The sequence below is a fragment of the Motacilla alba genome, chromosome 11 (genome assembly GCF_015832195.1).
Source record: "Motacilla alba alba isolate MOTALB_02 chromosome 11, Motacilla_alba_V1.0_pri, whole genome shotgun sequence".
NCBI lineage: Eukaryota > Metazoa > Chordata > Aves > Passeriformes > Motacillidae > Motacilla > Motacilla alba.
In genome coordinates, this window is record NC_052026.1 from 1,809,042 (window position 1) to 1,825,979 (window position 16,938).

Sequence of the window (16,938 nt, forward strand, 5' to 3'; positions counted from 1 at the left end):
GTCACGATTTCCGCTTCCCTCCTTCAGAGAGAGAAAAAAAAAAATTAAAAAAAAAATTCCACGGCCAACCCCCTACCCCAAGCCGGAGCCCGCGCCCAGCCCGAGCCCGGCTCGAGCTCAGCCCGAGCCCAGCCCAGCCCGGCCCGGCTGAGCCCAGCCCAGCCCGGCCCGCGCCCACCCCGCCCGCCGCCGCGGCCATGGAGGACCCCGAGGCCGCGGGGGCCGCGCCGCCGCCCGGGCTGAGCTCGCTGCTCCCCCCCAGGGAGTTCCTGCGCTCCCGCAAGGGGCAGCTGCTGCTCGCAGAGTCGGTAAGGACGGGACACCGGGGCTGGGGGCTGCGGGAGCCGCCCTTGGGCCAGCCGGGACCCGAGCGGGCTCCGCCGGACCGACCTGTCCCGGGCCACTCCCTGTGCGGCTGAGGGGAGAGGGGGCAGCAGCTGAGGAGAAAACAGCGGGAAAACAACCGAGGGGAGACAGGGGCAACAACTGAGAGGAAAAATGGGGGAAAACAACCGAGGGGAGACAGGGGCAACAACTGAGAGGAAAAATGGGGGAAAACAACCGAGGGGAGACAGGGGCAACAGCTGAGAGGAAAAATGGGGGAAAACAACCGAGGGGAGACAGGGGCAACAACTGAGAGGAAAAATGGGGGGAAACAACCGAGGGGAGACAGGGGCAACAGCTGAGAGGAAAAATGGGGGGAAACAACCGAGGGGAGACAGGGGCAACAGCTGAGAGGAAAAATGGGGGAAAACAACCGAGGGGAGATAGGGGCAACAGCTGAGAGGAAAAATGGGGGAAAACAACCGAGGGGAGACAGGGGCAACAGCTGAGAGGAAAAATGGGGGAAAACAACCGAGGGGAGACAGGGGCAACAGCTGAGAGGAAAAATGGGGGAAAACAACCGAGGGGAGACAGGGGCAACAGCTGAGAGGAAAAATGGGGGGAAAACAACCGAGGGGAGACAGGGGCAACAGCTGAGAGGAAAAATGGGGGAAAACAACCGAGGGGAGACAGGGGCAACAGCTGAGAGGAAAAATGGGGGAAAACAACCGAGGGGAGACAGGGGCAACAGCTGAGAGGAAAAATGGGGGAAAACAACCGAGGGGAGACAGGGGCAGCAGCTGAGAGGAAAAATGGGGGAAAACAACCGAGGGGGACGGGGGAGCAACTGAGGGGAAAACTGGGGGAAAACAACCGAGGGGAGTTGTTTTCAACAACTTGAGTTGAAAACAGCCGAGGGCAACAACTGAGGGGAAAACGGGGAAACAGCCGTACTGGAATGGGGGAACTGCAGGGCTGTCTCAGAGCATAATGAATTTAGTGTAATTCAGGCAGAGTACGTTAGAGACGAGAACTTGTCACGTTAGCCTTCCAGTGCATTAAGTGTGTTTCGCTATCGGGGACCCCTTTTCGGTAAAAAAGCGCTTTGATTTCGTTTTAAGCTATTTGCGGTGTAATGCAGTAACCACTAGGGCTGCGGTTTGTATTATCGGCTGGTGCCAGGTTAGGGGGCAGCCTGTCCTGAGTGTGTCAGGAAAGACTTTACTCACGAATTTATGATGTGCAGCATCCGGCCGTGCATCGCGGGCACTCAGCGGCTGTCCCGAGCCCTCCGGAGCCGTGTTAGTCCCTGACAGAGGGATGCGCTTGCTCACCGCTGTGGAGCCCTTGGGCTGGAGAGCTGCCCAGAGGGAAAGGCCCTGGGATGCCGAGACAGCGGCTGGGCACCAGCCCAGGTGGGCACAGGGCCAGGGACACCTGGCCTGGATCAGCAGTAGTGTGGCAGCAGCACCAGGGCAGTGACTGTGGTGTGAGACTTTCTGGAATTTTACAGGTAAATGCTTAAAACCTGACAGCTGAAACAGTACCCCTGTGATAGGGAAGGAGGAAACACCCCACCCCATGGGGAGTGGGTATTTCACACCAAAATTTAGCTTCTGAATAGGAAGCTCGTTGATTGAAATTAGATGTTCGACATAATTTTTGCTAGAAATAATGATAAATTCAAACACTTAAGTTTGCTGGAGTTTTGGCAGCAGATAGTCAAATGTCAGGACAGCCCAAACTGGCAGTCAGGTCCGTGGAGCGCTGTTCAGATGTGCAAGGTGTCTCTGGCTATCCATTGTGCTAGCTCAGGGAAGGAAACCAGGATATTCCAGCGAAAGAAAGGTAAGGAACAGACAGAAGGAGGCAGGATTATCTGTGACCAGCTGTTGGGGACCAGCTCTGAGGGCTTGTGAGCCTGTGGGCACTGCCCTGTGGCAGAGAGACAGGGAGCAGCCAGATGTGAGGCTGGCTTTGAAAGGAAAAGCATTCACTCAGGAGGTCAGGATGACTTCTGTAGTGGAGAAAGCCTTGGGCTGGGTAGCAGCAGGCCACGGGTTTTATCAGCTCCACCAAAAAAATGCCAGCTACCCCATCCCTCCTCCAGGTACCCCATCACTCACACAACATCTGTAGTTTGCAAAACCACACATTTAGAAGATACCAGAGCCCAGCTAACCTGGCTCTTTGGCATGTATTTTTGTTACATACTATTACACACACTGGAATTTCCTTTACAAGCTTACAGCCACTAAATGATGGCTTTCAGACAGCCTGGCTTTTTAACATCTCAGAATGATGACATATTGGAGGAATACTGTTCTGGTCATGGGATCAGACTCACCCTTTTGTTGTCATAGAGAAGTACTGACGATGCCTCCTTGGAGTAATAAAAACTGCTCTGTCTTGACAAAACAGGGGTTTATCCTTTGTGAGGCCACTCGGGGCTTCCCAAGGGCTTGGCTGGCTGAAAGCAGCTCTGAAATCCCATCTGCAGAGAGCTTTCCTTGTGCTCCTTGCAGCCAAGCCCACGTGCTCAGGACGTGGTTTCCTGGCAGACAAGAGGCAGCAGTAGTTTCTCTCCAGTTGTCTCAGCTTTGCCAGAAGAAGCCCTTGAAGACAACACAGGCCCCAGAGTAAATGCAGCCTGTACACAATTAGAGAAATGCAGTGCCAAATAATTGAAGATGAGTCCAAGTTAAATCTATCATGGTTTAAATCTGTGTTTCATCTTTAGCTTTGTATTTCTCATCTTGAATGTTTAATTTTTCCTCTGACACAGTGCTAATGTGGGGTGGGGTTGGGTTCTACATAAATGTATGGAAATAATATTCATGGATGCACTTTTTGAACGGTGCCTTTTGTTCAGAAGCAAAGTGGGGTGCTCATTACTGTTACAAATGTCACATTATTCAGCATCTTGGCAGTTCCCCAGAAATGCACTTTATTTCTGCAGCTCTCAAGCCGTTTTTGAAAATAACATTTCCACACAGAGGGTCTTTTGGATGTTCAGGTGTGATTTGCTCTGGTGCAGTACCCATGTAAACTGGGCATCTGGGTGCTTCCCCTAGAGCAGGCCAGGCTGGGGATGGAGCTGATAACAGGTAGAGGCTTAATTATCTCAAATTTTATTCAGATAAGGAAGATATACTCCCCCCATCCCCTGTTCCTTTTGATGTCTACAGAATCACAGAATGGTTGGGGTTGTATGGGGCCTCTGGGGAACATCCAGTCCACCTCCCCACTAACCTGCCTGATTAATTTTTTGTTCCACCTGGGACATCTGTAAAGACAAAGAAGCAGTAGCATCAAAAACATTTATAAGCTTCACTGTCTTTCCTAATCCTGTTTATTTTCCATGCCTTGCTCCCTCCATTTTCTAACCACCATTTTTAAACTTACAGGTTACACTTTTTTCCTCTCTATTCTCCCCCCGTCCCCCCATGCCACTGTTTCTTCCACACATTTTAATACTCTGCTTAAGCTACTCATTTTTCCTAACCACTCAAGTTGCTGTGTTGAAGGTCAGCATCTCTTCCTCACTCTTTTCCACCCTTCAAGAAATGAATTTTCAGTTCCCTGTGTTCTATGTTGGAACCATTTAACAACCACTCTCACACTGGCACCAGAGCCTGTCCGGGCAGGATCCCCAGCTGTGGACTCTGCTGCTCACCTGGCTGTTCCACTCAAGCCCTTGTGGCTGCTTTAATTGGCATCTCCTCAGTCTCCTGAAGCCAGCATGCAGTGGCACTACATTTTCTTTCATTTTTATAAAAATGCAGTTGGAATAGGTAAAGTTGTGCCACCTTTCTGGTGACATAAAAGGATGTAGAAATCACTGTGCCTGTTTCTCTCCTCCTGTCTTTCTCCTGTCTTTTCAGTCTCCTCTGACCTGACCTTCATAACTGAAACTCCAGATGCTCGGTGTAAACTCTCCTTGGAAGAGGCCCCTGTGCCTTTCTCAAGGTCTGTAGCCTGAAGGCCTCTCCTACAGCCAGTTCTTGCGGGAGCAGGAATTTCAACTCCTCGACAAGTGCAGCAGAGAAGTAGTAACTGAACAGCAGAGACCTCTGAGTGATGCACTTTGTCTGTCTGACAAGAATACAAGAACAAAACGCACTCTTGTCCAGAAGATGACACTGCTACCCACTCATAAAGCCTTAGGCAAAGCTGTTCTTTCCTGGGGAGGGAGGTGGGAGCAGGAGATGAGGGGAAGGAGGTGGGTGCAGGAGATGAGGAGCTGGTGCAGTGATGCCTTCCAGCATCCCCATATTCCCAGTGGGTTCCAGCAGGTCTGTTCTCCCTCCTCAGGGGAGACAAATGCCTCTGGAGCTGCCGTGACCTCAGCACTGCTCAGGCCTCCCTCCCTTCAGGGACACTGTGCTCTCTAACCACTGTCAGGATTGTTTTTTAGGCCTTGAACTGCAAGCTGGCTGTACAATAAAGTATAACTTTGTAATGCCTGGCCACTCTAAGAAGCCCAGGAACACAATGTTGAGTAATAATTACATGGGACTAAATGGGAAAGTTACTTTCTGAAACACGATACCCAAGAAGGGTTTTGTGTGAATGGGAGTGTACATAAAAGGTGCTTAGTGAACAGTCAGGCTGCTTTTTTGCCAGGATTTTTTACTATTTTTTTTGCCAAGCTGTGAAAAGGTTCCTGTCCTGCTCTTTGCTGCATTAGAGCTGCCTGCATGCAGATATTCCTTCACAGTGAAGCTGTGTCACAGTCACACCAACCTGTCATCAGCAGCTCGGGAAGAGCTCAGACTTGGCTGCTCTCAGTGCTCAGGGTGCAATCCCAAGTGAGGGGAAGAGAAAAACGCTGTGTAAATACAAATTGACAAAGCTGGTAAAACACTGCTGCTTTTTTTTCCCTCCCAGAAGCTGCAGTGCTTTCTGAAAGCGCTAGAAATGAACTTGCAACTGCATGGAGACTCACAGACTTCCTCTCTAGCTGCCTTTTTTTTTTTTTTTAAGCGTAGATACAGAGCTCTAACAAAAAACGAGGTCCCATTGCTTGACCTTTCTCTGAAGTGACCCTGATACACACAGCTCCAGGAAAAGAAGTGCCAAGGTGCACAAATGTGATGTGCAATGGAACATTTGACGGTCCTTGGAGGGGTCAGGGTATATTCTGAAAGGTGCTTTTGAGTTTTTAGAGCACCTTTCAAGTTGCAAGATGTTTTTCACGAAGACTTGAAGTCTGGAAAAGTACGTAGGTAGGTGTCATTATTTCTGAGTACAGACTGGCACTGCAGTGTTTGTATTGTGGGAGGGGAGGTGTATTTCTAAAATTTTAAGATAACATCAAATGCTTGAGTTAGTGACAGTGCACTTAAATGGTCAGAAAAGGCACCTGCTCACTTCTGTAATTCAGAAAAACCTCTTATAGGTAATATCCAATATTGCTCAAGGAGTCTGTGCATTGCAGCTGTCAGAAGAGGAAATGAGCTCTACACTAGGAGAAATGAGAAACATCATCAAAACTCTACAATTTGTGGGCTCTTGTATTACACAGGGCTGTTCCCAAGCTACCAAGGAAGTTTGGCATTAAAATCCATGTCAGGGCAGTGACAGGAGACAGAAAAGAAGAAAACCAAAGAGCGAGGTGCAGTACCGAGGTGCAGTACCAAGGTGCAATGCCATGGTCATCACCTGACGGACCTCAGGCACCTCCTTCCTCCTAATCCTCTGGCTCTTTCCAAGGTCTGCCTCCCTCTGCTTCCTGTGCCTTCCAGCCTTCCCTCAGTGAAGGTATCCAAAAATACCATCTTTCAAATCTTCATTCTCAAAATCTGGTCTGTTCTTTTATAGACATTTATTTCACATAAAATCTTGAGTGCCTCCAGAATGAGGAATGTTGTTTAACTGCAGACCAATTACCAGTCTTCAGAGTCTTTACTAATGCCATCAGTAATCTACTGAAATCAAATGGGTTCTTGTGAATCAAAAGATAAGGGGATGCTGACAAGTGGCGAGCAGGACAGGCTGGAGTGAATCCCAGCACTGAGGGTGGGAAGGTGGGAATACAGTGACTGACCTTCAGGGCTGAGGAGCAGGCAGCAGGACACTGCTGTCATCTACCAGTCATGCAGGGCTTGGTTTGAACAAGCGACTGGCTTGGTAACCAGATTTTAAAATAAACAACTAATATTTCCCCAGCTTCTCTGGGTCAGACCCAATTAGAAAGTTGAAATGCTCAGACTGATCTGTCTCTTCAGCAGCTTCCCTGGCACCCCAGCACCTGGGATCAGGGGCTCCTTGGTGTGTTCCTGCCTCAGAACAGCTCCTCTTTCACCCTGAGTCCAGCTCGTGTCTGAACCTCACGCCTGCGCAGGGCTGAAAGGAAACAGCAGGAACCTTCCCTGGCACGAATTGCCATAAAGCTGACAAGAACAGACCACAAAGGCTCTTCCTTTCACTTTACACTTCGTCAGGAAAGCTTTTTTCTCAGTGCAAAAGCAGTCAGAACACAGGAGTTACTGACGCAAAGGGAATCGAGATCAAAGGGATCTCTGCTGTGCAGCATCACCTTACATATCTGAAATTTGCCTCTCTACCTCCCCTCACTGCTCCAGTAGGATGTATTATTTAGCACTGCATTTAATCCTTTCTTAAGAGATCACTAGGTTTAGTTCAGGTCTGAGGATCTGCCATTGGAAGGGTTGTGGTCAGTGGGACCTGCCCTGAAGCCATCTCCCTGCTGCTGGTCAGCCCTGCAGCTCAGCCATCAAACACCTGCCTTCAGCCACAAAAAGGAAGGTATTTTTTAAACACCAGAACAAAAAGAAAATGTCGTGTATAGGTGGTGATTTCTTTTTATTCCAAAAAGACATAGAACTGTGTCTAAATTATGTTCCAGAAATGCAAGTGAAGCGGATTCACAAAGCAAGTGCAGTCTTTGTTCTTTGGGGTGGGAAGGGAATTGGAGCGGTGATGAGAAAAAGGAAGTTCTCTCTGCTCTTAGGAGTTGTCAAGCTCTGATAAATCCACTTCTCTTTGAAGAGTCCTTACCACTTTTAGCTCCTAGGAAGAAAATACTATATTAAGGATGAGATACCGAGAATGAACTCCCTCCGCTTTATCAAAATAAGAAAAACCTGCAGAGAGGCTCTGTGAGCAGTGAACAGCTCAGAATGGGGTAAACATGAACAAATGGGGCAGATGTTACCAGCTAGCAGGCCCATGCTGAAGTGAGCTCTATAAACTGTCCCAGCTCAGTTTCTTAGAACCCAGTGAAACAAGAACAATGCATAGACCTTTAAGATAAATATAGTCTCTTACTAAAAATGTCACATCTTTTCTAACCTCACCAGCCCGTCCTAATGGATGAAAACAGTTCATGCCAGCTGTTAGCATCCTGCTCAGGCACTGACTGCTTTCCCCAAAACACAGGCTGAGAATAAAGGCTTGGTAATTAATTACACCAAGAAATTATTTCAGTGGGATTGAACTGCTTAGTTGTCCCCTAACCATAAAAGGGTTTTTTGATGCACATATTTGAGGGTTGAATGACCTCTCATAGGAGTGATTACCAATAAATAATTATAGGAGCCTTATCAGTCAAGTGTAATGACGATTTTTTCTGAGGTACAGGTGGCCCCAGGAACCCATGGTAGCAGCAAACAAATCCACAGAGCTGAAATGTAATGAGGCAAATGCATTGATTACCTTTGCAGGAAGCTACATCTGCCTTTAGATGGGCCATCTGGGGGAAAATAATCAATTTCTTTTCAGTGCTGTGTGAGTGGGAATGTCAGTGTCCTGATTTGGAATTAGAAGTTAAAAAAATCTTTGTAATCCAATGCTCAGTCTGTGCTGACGAAAAGCATCCCTGAGCTTTGGGAAGGCAGAGATTTGTCTCCAGGAGGAAAGGCTGGACAGAGCAGCCTAGGTGTCGACTGGTACATAATAATGTGTAATTCAGCATCCTGCCTACTTTGTTACTTCAAGCAAATTTGATTGAAACAGCAACCAGTTCCCATGCAAGGCAGTTAAACAGGAGGACTGAAGCCTATTTTTGGAGGTGACCAACATCCAGTACAGCAACTGAAAATGGTGTTGAGCTTCTCCATGGCTCCCTCACCACCCACTTATACAAACACAGTCCAGGAGTGTAGGACAGCACTCTGGTACTGCCTGGTTTAGGTTAAAATGCATTTTCTTCACTTGTTTTCCCATTGTAAAACTTTGTATTTTGAGCCATACTCTAAAGGTATTTCAATTGAGTGCAGAAAAAATGTCATTTCTGTTATTTACTAGAGTTAGGAAACATTATGGAGATAAAAGAAATCTGTGGGAGTTATATCTGTCCTATTACTCTCTAAAACAGCTGCCACGCTGGAAAACTGGAACCAGACACTTCCAGAAGTCACAGAACAATTAATTTTTGGCCCTTTTCTATCCATCACCAGCAGACTTTATTCTTTCAACTCCAAGATTATAAATGCTGAGTTACTTCAGGCTGTCTGAGCACTGATTTGAGTTTCAAATGAGAGCTGTCACGGCTGAAAGCTTAGAGCTCTGCTTGCTTGGCAACACCCTACTTTATTTTCAGAATTATGTTGTCAGAGCTGTTTACAATCCAGAGCAAATTACTGACTTCGAAGGTGCAAATCCATCCAGCGCTCCAGAAAAGCAATTTCACACACATGGAAATAAACACCCTTACTTCAGATTTATTCTGTGCCAAACAAGAAAAATCATTTGGCCCAATGAAAAATAAAAAAAAGCAGGATGCTGAAGCTATGCCAGCAGCAACAGCACTGACAGAAATACACAGGGAAAATAACCCTTCAAAGCTGCTCAGCCGCCTATGGCTCTGCTATTCCATGCAAATAACTACGAGTTTTCCCTTTACTTTAGGTGCTGTCATTTATCATCTTTATCTGCTATATTGCATCTCTAGCCGCTTCTTTCATGATGGCACCACTCCTAGAGTTTCTGCTGGCACTGTTTCTTTTTTTTGCCTACGCCTCCAAGCTTAATGAGAAGTTTAAAGGAGTCCACTGGCCTTTGGCGGTAAGTGAGATGTGCAACAGAAACCTTCAGATTTAATTGTGCAGTGAGAGAGAAAGGAAGGGGGCTGGGCAGGAGTTCAGGGTGACTGTAACAACTCTGCTGCCCTCTTAGAAACTTGTCCCTGCTGCCTCTGCTTCAGAAGGTCCTGGAGCACTCTAAACTATGCTCTGCTCTGCACTGCAGCTTTTTGGGTGCTGACACAAAGCATGGCTTTATCAGAGCACAGAATGTATGCCCAATTCCAGGCAGATGGCTCAGGGCCAGCATCAGCCCGAGACTGCTGGGGGCTCCTTGTTGCCACCCTTGCAGAGGGGGAAACAGGTGTGTTGTTGATAATGGGCAGACTTTGTCAGGCTGTGATTAAATTCTCGGTTAGAATTACACCCACAGACAATCTGAGCTGCTCTAGGAAGGGGCAACTCTGGCCAGTTCATGCTCACAAAGGAGCCCAGTGGCTGCTGGGGCAGTGCTGGGGCTGCAGGAGAGCCCTGGCCACTGGATGTCCCTGCAGTCTCAAATATCACTGCAAAGGGAGCGGCTGCCTTGCAGTACAAATACTTCAAAAACCCTGCTGATCTTATCAATCTCGATTCTCTTTTGGTACCATCAGTAGTTCATTGCACTGAGATTTGAATTTGAGCTGTCAGTGTATAAAAATAATTTCAGCAAGGTCACTAGTAGAAAAAACAATATCAGTGACTTTGGCTGCAACTGTGCACAGCTCTCAGCTGATAATCTCCGTTCCATCATTTCCCCATTTTCTACATGCATCTGGTTCCAGAAGTAAGACAAAAAAGGCACTTGTGTGTTTATTATGGCCATTACCATAACATATTGCAGGCACACAATGTGGATAACTGACCTTGTCCTGACTTCAGAAGAGTCAGGTTTCTTGCAGGATTTGTGCTTTGAGACAAATCTTACTCCTCCATCTGTTCTGGAAAAGCGAAAGAGCTAATTGTGAACAGAGCTGAGGGTACCATTATTGCAGCCCTCGTGATTTGCACGTGCCCTGAGACACAGCTCTGTGTTTAAAGCTCACTGCAGAGACGTCTCTGCTGGTGTGACAGGGCACAGCTCAGCAGGACATATCCCAGGGATCACACCAGGCACGGGCTCCTGGGGCAGGCTGGTGGAGCTGGCAGTGGACATGAGAAGTACAAATCATTCCAACAATAAACCAAGTGTTTGGTTCCTAAATGATGAGTTGCACAGACAGGTCTCCCTGGAGATCACCACACAGCCCTGCATCCACAGAGAGACAGGCACCTGTTCCCACAGAGCTGGGACCTCCTGAGCCTCCTGTGAACAGGAGTTCACAGCTCAAACACCAGGTTTTTAAGGCATTTCAAATGATCTTTCCATTAAAGCCCTTGCTGTGCTCCAAGGCAAACGCCCTACGCAGCCCTTCCCAGGCTGAAGGAAGGTCTGCCTGAAACAGGCAGGGTAGCAGCAGGATTTATCCCAGCATTTTAAGAGCAGAAGTTTATGCCAAGGTTTAGGTCTTCTCTTATTTAGAACTGTTTCACAGATGAGCAGTTCCTCCTCTACAGCAAACCAGGCTGTGGTCACACACCAGCAAAGCCACTGACGCAACAACAGAGGGTCTGAGTGTTAGTTTCCAGGATGGTTTTTAGAGGAAATCCTTGACCAGTCTGAGAATGCACCATTGCTTCTTCCACAGGATTTCTTGCGCTGTGTCACCGCTGCCATTATTTACTTTGCCATTTCAATTGCTGCTGTCTCAAAATACAGTGATGGAGCATCGAAAGCAGCAGGGGTGAGTAGGCATGAGCTTTCCACCTAAGTGCTGTGGTGAACTGAGTACCCTTCAGTACATGGATGTACTTAAAAAACACTGGAAGTCGTAGAAGTTTCTTCAATTAACTGAGAATTAATTTGCATAAAGCAAAGAAGAAATGGTCACTTATTCAGAAAAACATGTCTTGAACCAATGAATAGTTTTTTCACCCTAACAGATCTGCTGAGTGTTAACTGTACCCTTAGGGAAGGCACCTATTCTGCCTTCTAATTTTACTAACTGCTCCTGCAAGGAGTGTCAAGATCCTTGAATGAAGGGAACAATAATAATAATGATGATGATGATGATGATAAAAAAAAAAGGACTCAAACCTGTAACTGCTAAGACCAGTCTAAATTAAGTAATTTCAACCTCCTGCCTCTCCTGCTTAGTTTTACTTGGATGAGTTGAAACAAGAGCAGTGTCATTTTACCCTCCAGTACAAGGACTGCCCAGGAGAGAGCCTTCACCCATCAGCATTTTGTGGTCAGAAATACAATCAGCCCCTGCATCTGCAACTTGACTCACAACATCAATAATGTATGCAACATAAATAAAATTTGCATAACAATTTTTTAAGCTTGGGAAGAACAGTGCCCAGTGGTGTTGGCTAGCAGCCTTTCCCAAGCCATCCCACAATACAAACCCAAATCTTGTTTAATCTTTGTCCCTGCAGTGAGCCATGGAGCAATGGAGTGTGTTCAGCCCAGGCTCCCAGACCAGCACCCAGCTTGGCACAACTCTGCTGCTCTGACACTGGAGAGGGAATTCCAGAATCATTTTAATCTGTCTAGTTCACTCAGCAATAGACACATCTCCTTGCAAACAAGTGGAAAATTATTTCCCAAGAAATGGAGGTGATTCCTTGGTGGCAGAGGTGCCCTGGGACAGTGGAGGTGCAGGAGGTGCTGATGTCAGAGTGTGCCCAGAGCCCAAGAGGGCTGCAGCCTGGGGGAGGGATAAAGACACCCCTGGTCACTTCTCAGGCTCCCAAAGCAGCTGTAGTTCAAGTGATACCAATGTGTCACAAACCATTTCTCTTCCCTGCCTTTCTGGAAAGGCATGGGCCAAAAAAACCATGGAGTTTTTCCTGTGTGGGTTTGGTTGGGTTTGGCTTGTCCCTGATAGACTGGAGCTGTTGTTAAGGAGAGCATTATTTTGCCCTTTCAGGTGTTTGGGTTTGCAGCCACAATCGTGTTTGCCATTGATTTCTACATCACCTTCAATGACCTGGTCACTTTCCTCAAGCAAGGCAGCTCCGATTCCCCCGAGGGGCACAAGACAGAAGGTGGGTAAAATTCCCTACTTGGCACACAAGCTGCAGTGTGAGATTTCCCTCTCCATTTCACCCTCTGCCGGGAGTAAGAGCTCTTGCTCAGTAAGAGCAGTTTCTATTCTTGGGTTTGTCTGCCACAGCTCTGCTTAGTTAGGAAGCTGCAAATGGAATTCCAGTAATTTATGAAGATAACCTGCAAGCCAGGAATGTGAAGTTTCTCAGAGTTTCACATCTAACTTTGAAAAGCCCCCGATCTAATTATAGAAATCACCATGCAGCACAGATTTTCTTTCCCTATTAAAATGTCTTGCTGTAAAAACAAGCAAACTTCTACCTCTTTTTTTTTTTTTTTTTTTTTTTTTGGTAACTTGTAATTAACATCTATTAATCCACAGCCTTTTGTGTCCAAATAGTGTTTTTCTCTTTATCATTTCCTTATCACGATTGCCTCTTATGATCTTTGACCATCTGTGGGCAAATGAGCTTGAAATCCAAGGGTCAAACAGCATAAAATTAACAAGGTTGCTATCAATTTTTTTTTTCTATTACAGTCTACTTCAGATCAAACAGATCCATTTAGGAGAAGACAAAAAGGAGGTGTTGGGTGTTCAAAGCCAGTTCAGGTCAGGACAGGGGTGGTTGTTCTGTAGTTTCCAGGAGCCCAAATCAGGCATCGTGTCCCTGTGATTCCTTATTGTACCCACATGGATTAAAAAGACTGCTCCATGCTTGAAAAAAAAACCAAAAAATATCCCAAATCCCCCCAAAACACCCCATCTAAAACCCCTGCAAAACCAAACACCCAAGGTGTGTATGGAATCCTAGGAGGTGAGCAGCAGCACTGACTGTCTCTTCTGGGGGTTTTAGTAGACTGTTAAGTGTTTTTTCAAGCTTTAGGCTGAAAAGAGAGACAAAGGAAAAAAAGAATAAAAGGAACAGGAAACAGACTATAAAAGCTAAAAACTGAACTGCCCTCAGAAGATGATCAGGTGGCAAGGGTACAGAATTAGGATAGAGATTAGATCTAATTCCCCTGGAGATGGAGGCACAAATACATAAACTCACAGAAGTGCAGTCACACAGCTTCGTGTTGGTGTTTGTGGCCATGCAAGGAGGGCTCAGCCCTGCAGCCCCAACTCGTGTTTACACAGGGGTTCTTAAGTGCTGAGGCCAGAAAGATGGAGCTCTGTGGGCCTGCTGGGATTTCTCAGCATCTCAGAGCTTCTGGCTCTCAGAGGTGTAAGGCTGCTGAGCACACAGCAGTGCCCAGAGCAGCAAGGATGCCAGCCGGGCCTCTCAGCAGCATCTCCCAACTCCTTCAAACACCATTTCAGGTCCCATCAGCACAGCAAGAGCTGTCATTTCACAGAGGTGTTCATTCCCAGCCCTGCTGTGTCCTTTGAGGCACACCCTGCCAGCACGGCCTCTCTGTCCCAGCCAGAGCCACAGCTGGGGGGGATTTCCAGTTTGCATTTTCACTTTTGTTCCTTGTTTCACCCCTCAGATGAGGACTCCGACTCTGACTCAGACTGAAGAACCAAACACCAACCAAGCGTGAAGGGAAGATGATCAAGCACTTTCCTCTTTGCTGAATGCACTGCCAATTGAAATATCCCCTTATTTTAGTCCCTTTCCACCTCACTGTTTATGGAATCACAGACAGGGCAGTGATGTGGAAAAGGAGACTACTCCCAGTGCCATTGAACACTCCTTGGCAACTACAGATCCTACAGCAGATCTGTCCAAACAACACAGATCAATTCTCTGTTGCCCCTCCCCACTCAGCACATCCATGTCCCAAGTAAGTAGGAACAGCATTTTTAACATTTACAGCTTATAATGTGCTTTCGTAATTCCAAACCTTTAACACTTAGAGCTTTTATACTTCTTGACATGCCAAAGAGAAGAGGTTTGGATGCCTGTTTGTATTTTTCTTTATTAACTAACAGTATTTCTTTATCCAAAGTCTGAATACTCCTGAGCACTGAAGGCAAGGGTTGCAGTTAACACGTTGGTTTCAATACCTTTGTATCTCCTGTCTGTCTGTGACAAGGAAAAATGACAACTGGAAATCTGCAGCAAATGCAAACCTCAAAGTATAATGGTGCTGCAGGGCAGCTGGCTCATCAGACATTCGGTATCCCTTGTTTTAAGCTGCTTGGATGGAGTCACATCCCCTCTGCTGCAATGTCACCACAGGATGGGGTGGAGCAGGTGAGGCAGCTCTGGGCAGCCCTGTCCTGTTTTTGTGGAAGCCCTGGGAGTGTTTGCACAGCCAGGGACGGCAGGCTTGGCAAATACCTCCCGGTCAGACCTGCCTGGTGAAACCTGCAGGTGTTTGTGCCCCAGGCACCAGTGCTGATGTCCTGCTCTGTGCCACTGGCCACTGGTGCTGCCACACTGAATGCACGCAGGCCCCAGGAGGGCAGTGCCTCTTCCCCACTGTGAAAAGGCCAAGAAACCAACCCCAAACTACAGAATATCTGCAATGAATTCATCTCCCCCAGATCCCTTTTTTCAGTGTGGCTGGGTGGGGTTGGTTGGGTTGGTTGTTCTCCCCTGGAAGGATGTGATTTATCTTGTGGTGTTGAATTCCAGGGAAAAAGGCCTCTGAATGTACAAGCTGTTTTCACAGGTAGCACAACCTACTCTGGAATATCTGTGTCCATTTATAAACACTTGGGAATGCTTGGGAGGAGCATGGCACGCTCCTCACAGGTGGCATCAGACAGATCTGTGGCAAAAAAACCTGTATGGATGTTTTAAAAATGAATATAGTACCAGAACAGGTGTGATTAAAATGAGAGCAGATGGTACTAACAGAGTAAGTGAAAAACAGGGATGAAATAATAAAGGCAGATTTCCTTTGGAATAAAATCAGCACCTGGGTTCCAGTTCCCTGTGGCAGCTGCCAGCAGGACAGGGGAGCTGGCAGGGACCAGGGGGTGCTGGTCAGGCTCAGAGTTGTCCAGCAGGCAGCTCCTGCATCTCCTGCTTCCTGACCACTGACAGAGTAAATGCAAAACAAGTGGTTGCTTCTAAATGGGACAGACAATCTCTGATTTATGAGAAAGATTTCTTTGGACCTTTTCCTGTATGAAATCTCGTGTTTCTCTCCCTTCTCTTGTCATATTTTACTGTCACACACTGTGATGTTCAGGGGACCTGGGCTCATTTTTATACTTGTTTTGTATTTCTCTTTTTTTTTTTGTAAGTAAAAAAGTGTACTGCATGTCACAGCTGGAGATGTGGTTAATATTTAGAAACCATACTGGATTAAACTTCTTTTAATAGAAGTGTTGGGTGTCTTTACTTACTTGAAGACCTGATTTTGCAGCTTTGCCTTGCCCAGCACAAGGGACAGTGACTTCAGGCATCCTAAATCTGTACTGGGGAAGGGGCACAGCTCAGAGCCAGCCCTGGGGACCAGCCACAGGACAAACCTCTTCTTTAGGGCATGAGATGAAAAAATTTAACCAAGAATTTGTTCTAACTATTGAGTAGACATTGTGGATTCAGTGCTCTCTCTTGGCAACCAATAACCCTGTAAACAAGAAAGTCCCCTTCGGGTTCATCCTTCACACACCCAAAATACACTGAGGTTTTGTGGTCATTATTTCCATGTTGGTTTAAAGTAAACAGGCAGCAAACAAAATGTTTATTAGTTGTTTCAGGACTGCTTTAGCAGCTTGCAGTGAGGTGCCTGTCCAGAGAATTTCCTTGCTGGCTTTTCAGTCCTTGATGGCTCCGATTATTTCAAAGCAGTTTGCTCCCAGGGTCAAGCACTTCTGTAAGATCCCAACCTTTTATTAAAAAAGATCTATTCCCCTGACTGAAAGAAAACATGGTTCTGTATTTTACAGATATCATTTCAGAAAATTATATTTTAAATAATTACTTCAAAGCCAGTTTGGATTGGGGTGGAAGGGGCTGACTCAGTCTTCTGCCCATATTCTGCCACAAATACTGCACCAAGTTCAGAGTCTGGGCCACATGAAGGAAAAGTCAGCTTTGCTTTTTGGGCTTTTTGTTTGTTTGCTTGTTTTTCCTCAACTGACCACATCAAAAGGGTGCTGGGAGCACTCTCTGCAATTCAGGAGACAAGCACAACACCCCATCTGCAGTGTGGAGCCCTTAGCTGAGTTCTGATTTCAGTGGCCTCCTCAGACACCTCTTTCCAATCACAATCACTCGTGTCCCGGGGAGGAGCTGCTTCCAAAGCCCCCAGAGCCCAATCCCTGCCCTCACTGCAGCCACCTGGAGTTCCTGGGCCTGCCTGAGAAGGAGTTTCCAACCCCAAGTGTGGATGAATCCTTGTAGGAACAATGCCAGAAGTTCCATGACCTCAAAGCCACCAACAGGAATGGAAAGTGGCACCTCAGGTGAGTTCACACAGCTCTCACCTGCCTGAAGGGCTCTCTCCCTCCTACCAAGCTTTTCCATTTATCTGTGGACTTGTTCAGACTTGTGCAGTGATTTTTGGACAGGTTCAAAAGACCTTTCCAAG

At 46.9% G+C, this 16,938-nt stretch overlaps 1 protein-coding gene across 1 annotated transcript; it reads left to right on the forward strand.

The window, feature by feature from the left end:
• Positions 1-18: 18 nt before the first annotated feature.
• Positions 19-15,727, forward strand: CMTM3 (CKLF like MARVEL transmembrane domain containing 3). Its single transcript, XM_038147745.1, has 5 exons — positions 19-308; positions 9,199-9,354; positions 11,039-11,134; positions 12,326-12,443; positions 13,936-15,727. Exons 1-5 carry the CDS (start codon positions 198-200, stop codon positions 13,962-13,964), a joined length of 510 nt encoding a protein of 169 aa, XP_038003673.1. The 5' UTR covers positions 19-197; the 3' UTR covers positions 13,965-15,727.
• Positions 15,728-16,938: the final 1,211 nt, after the last annotated feature.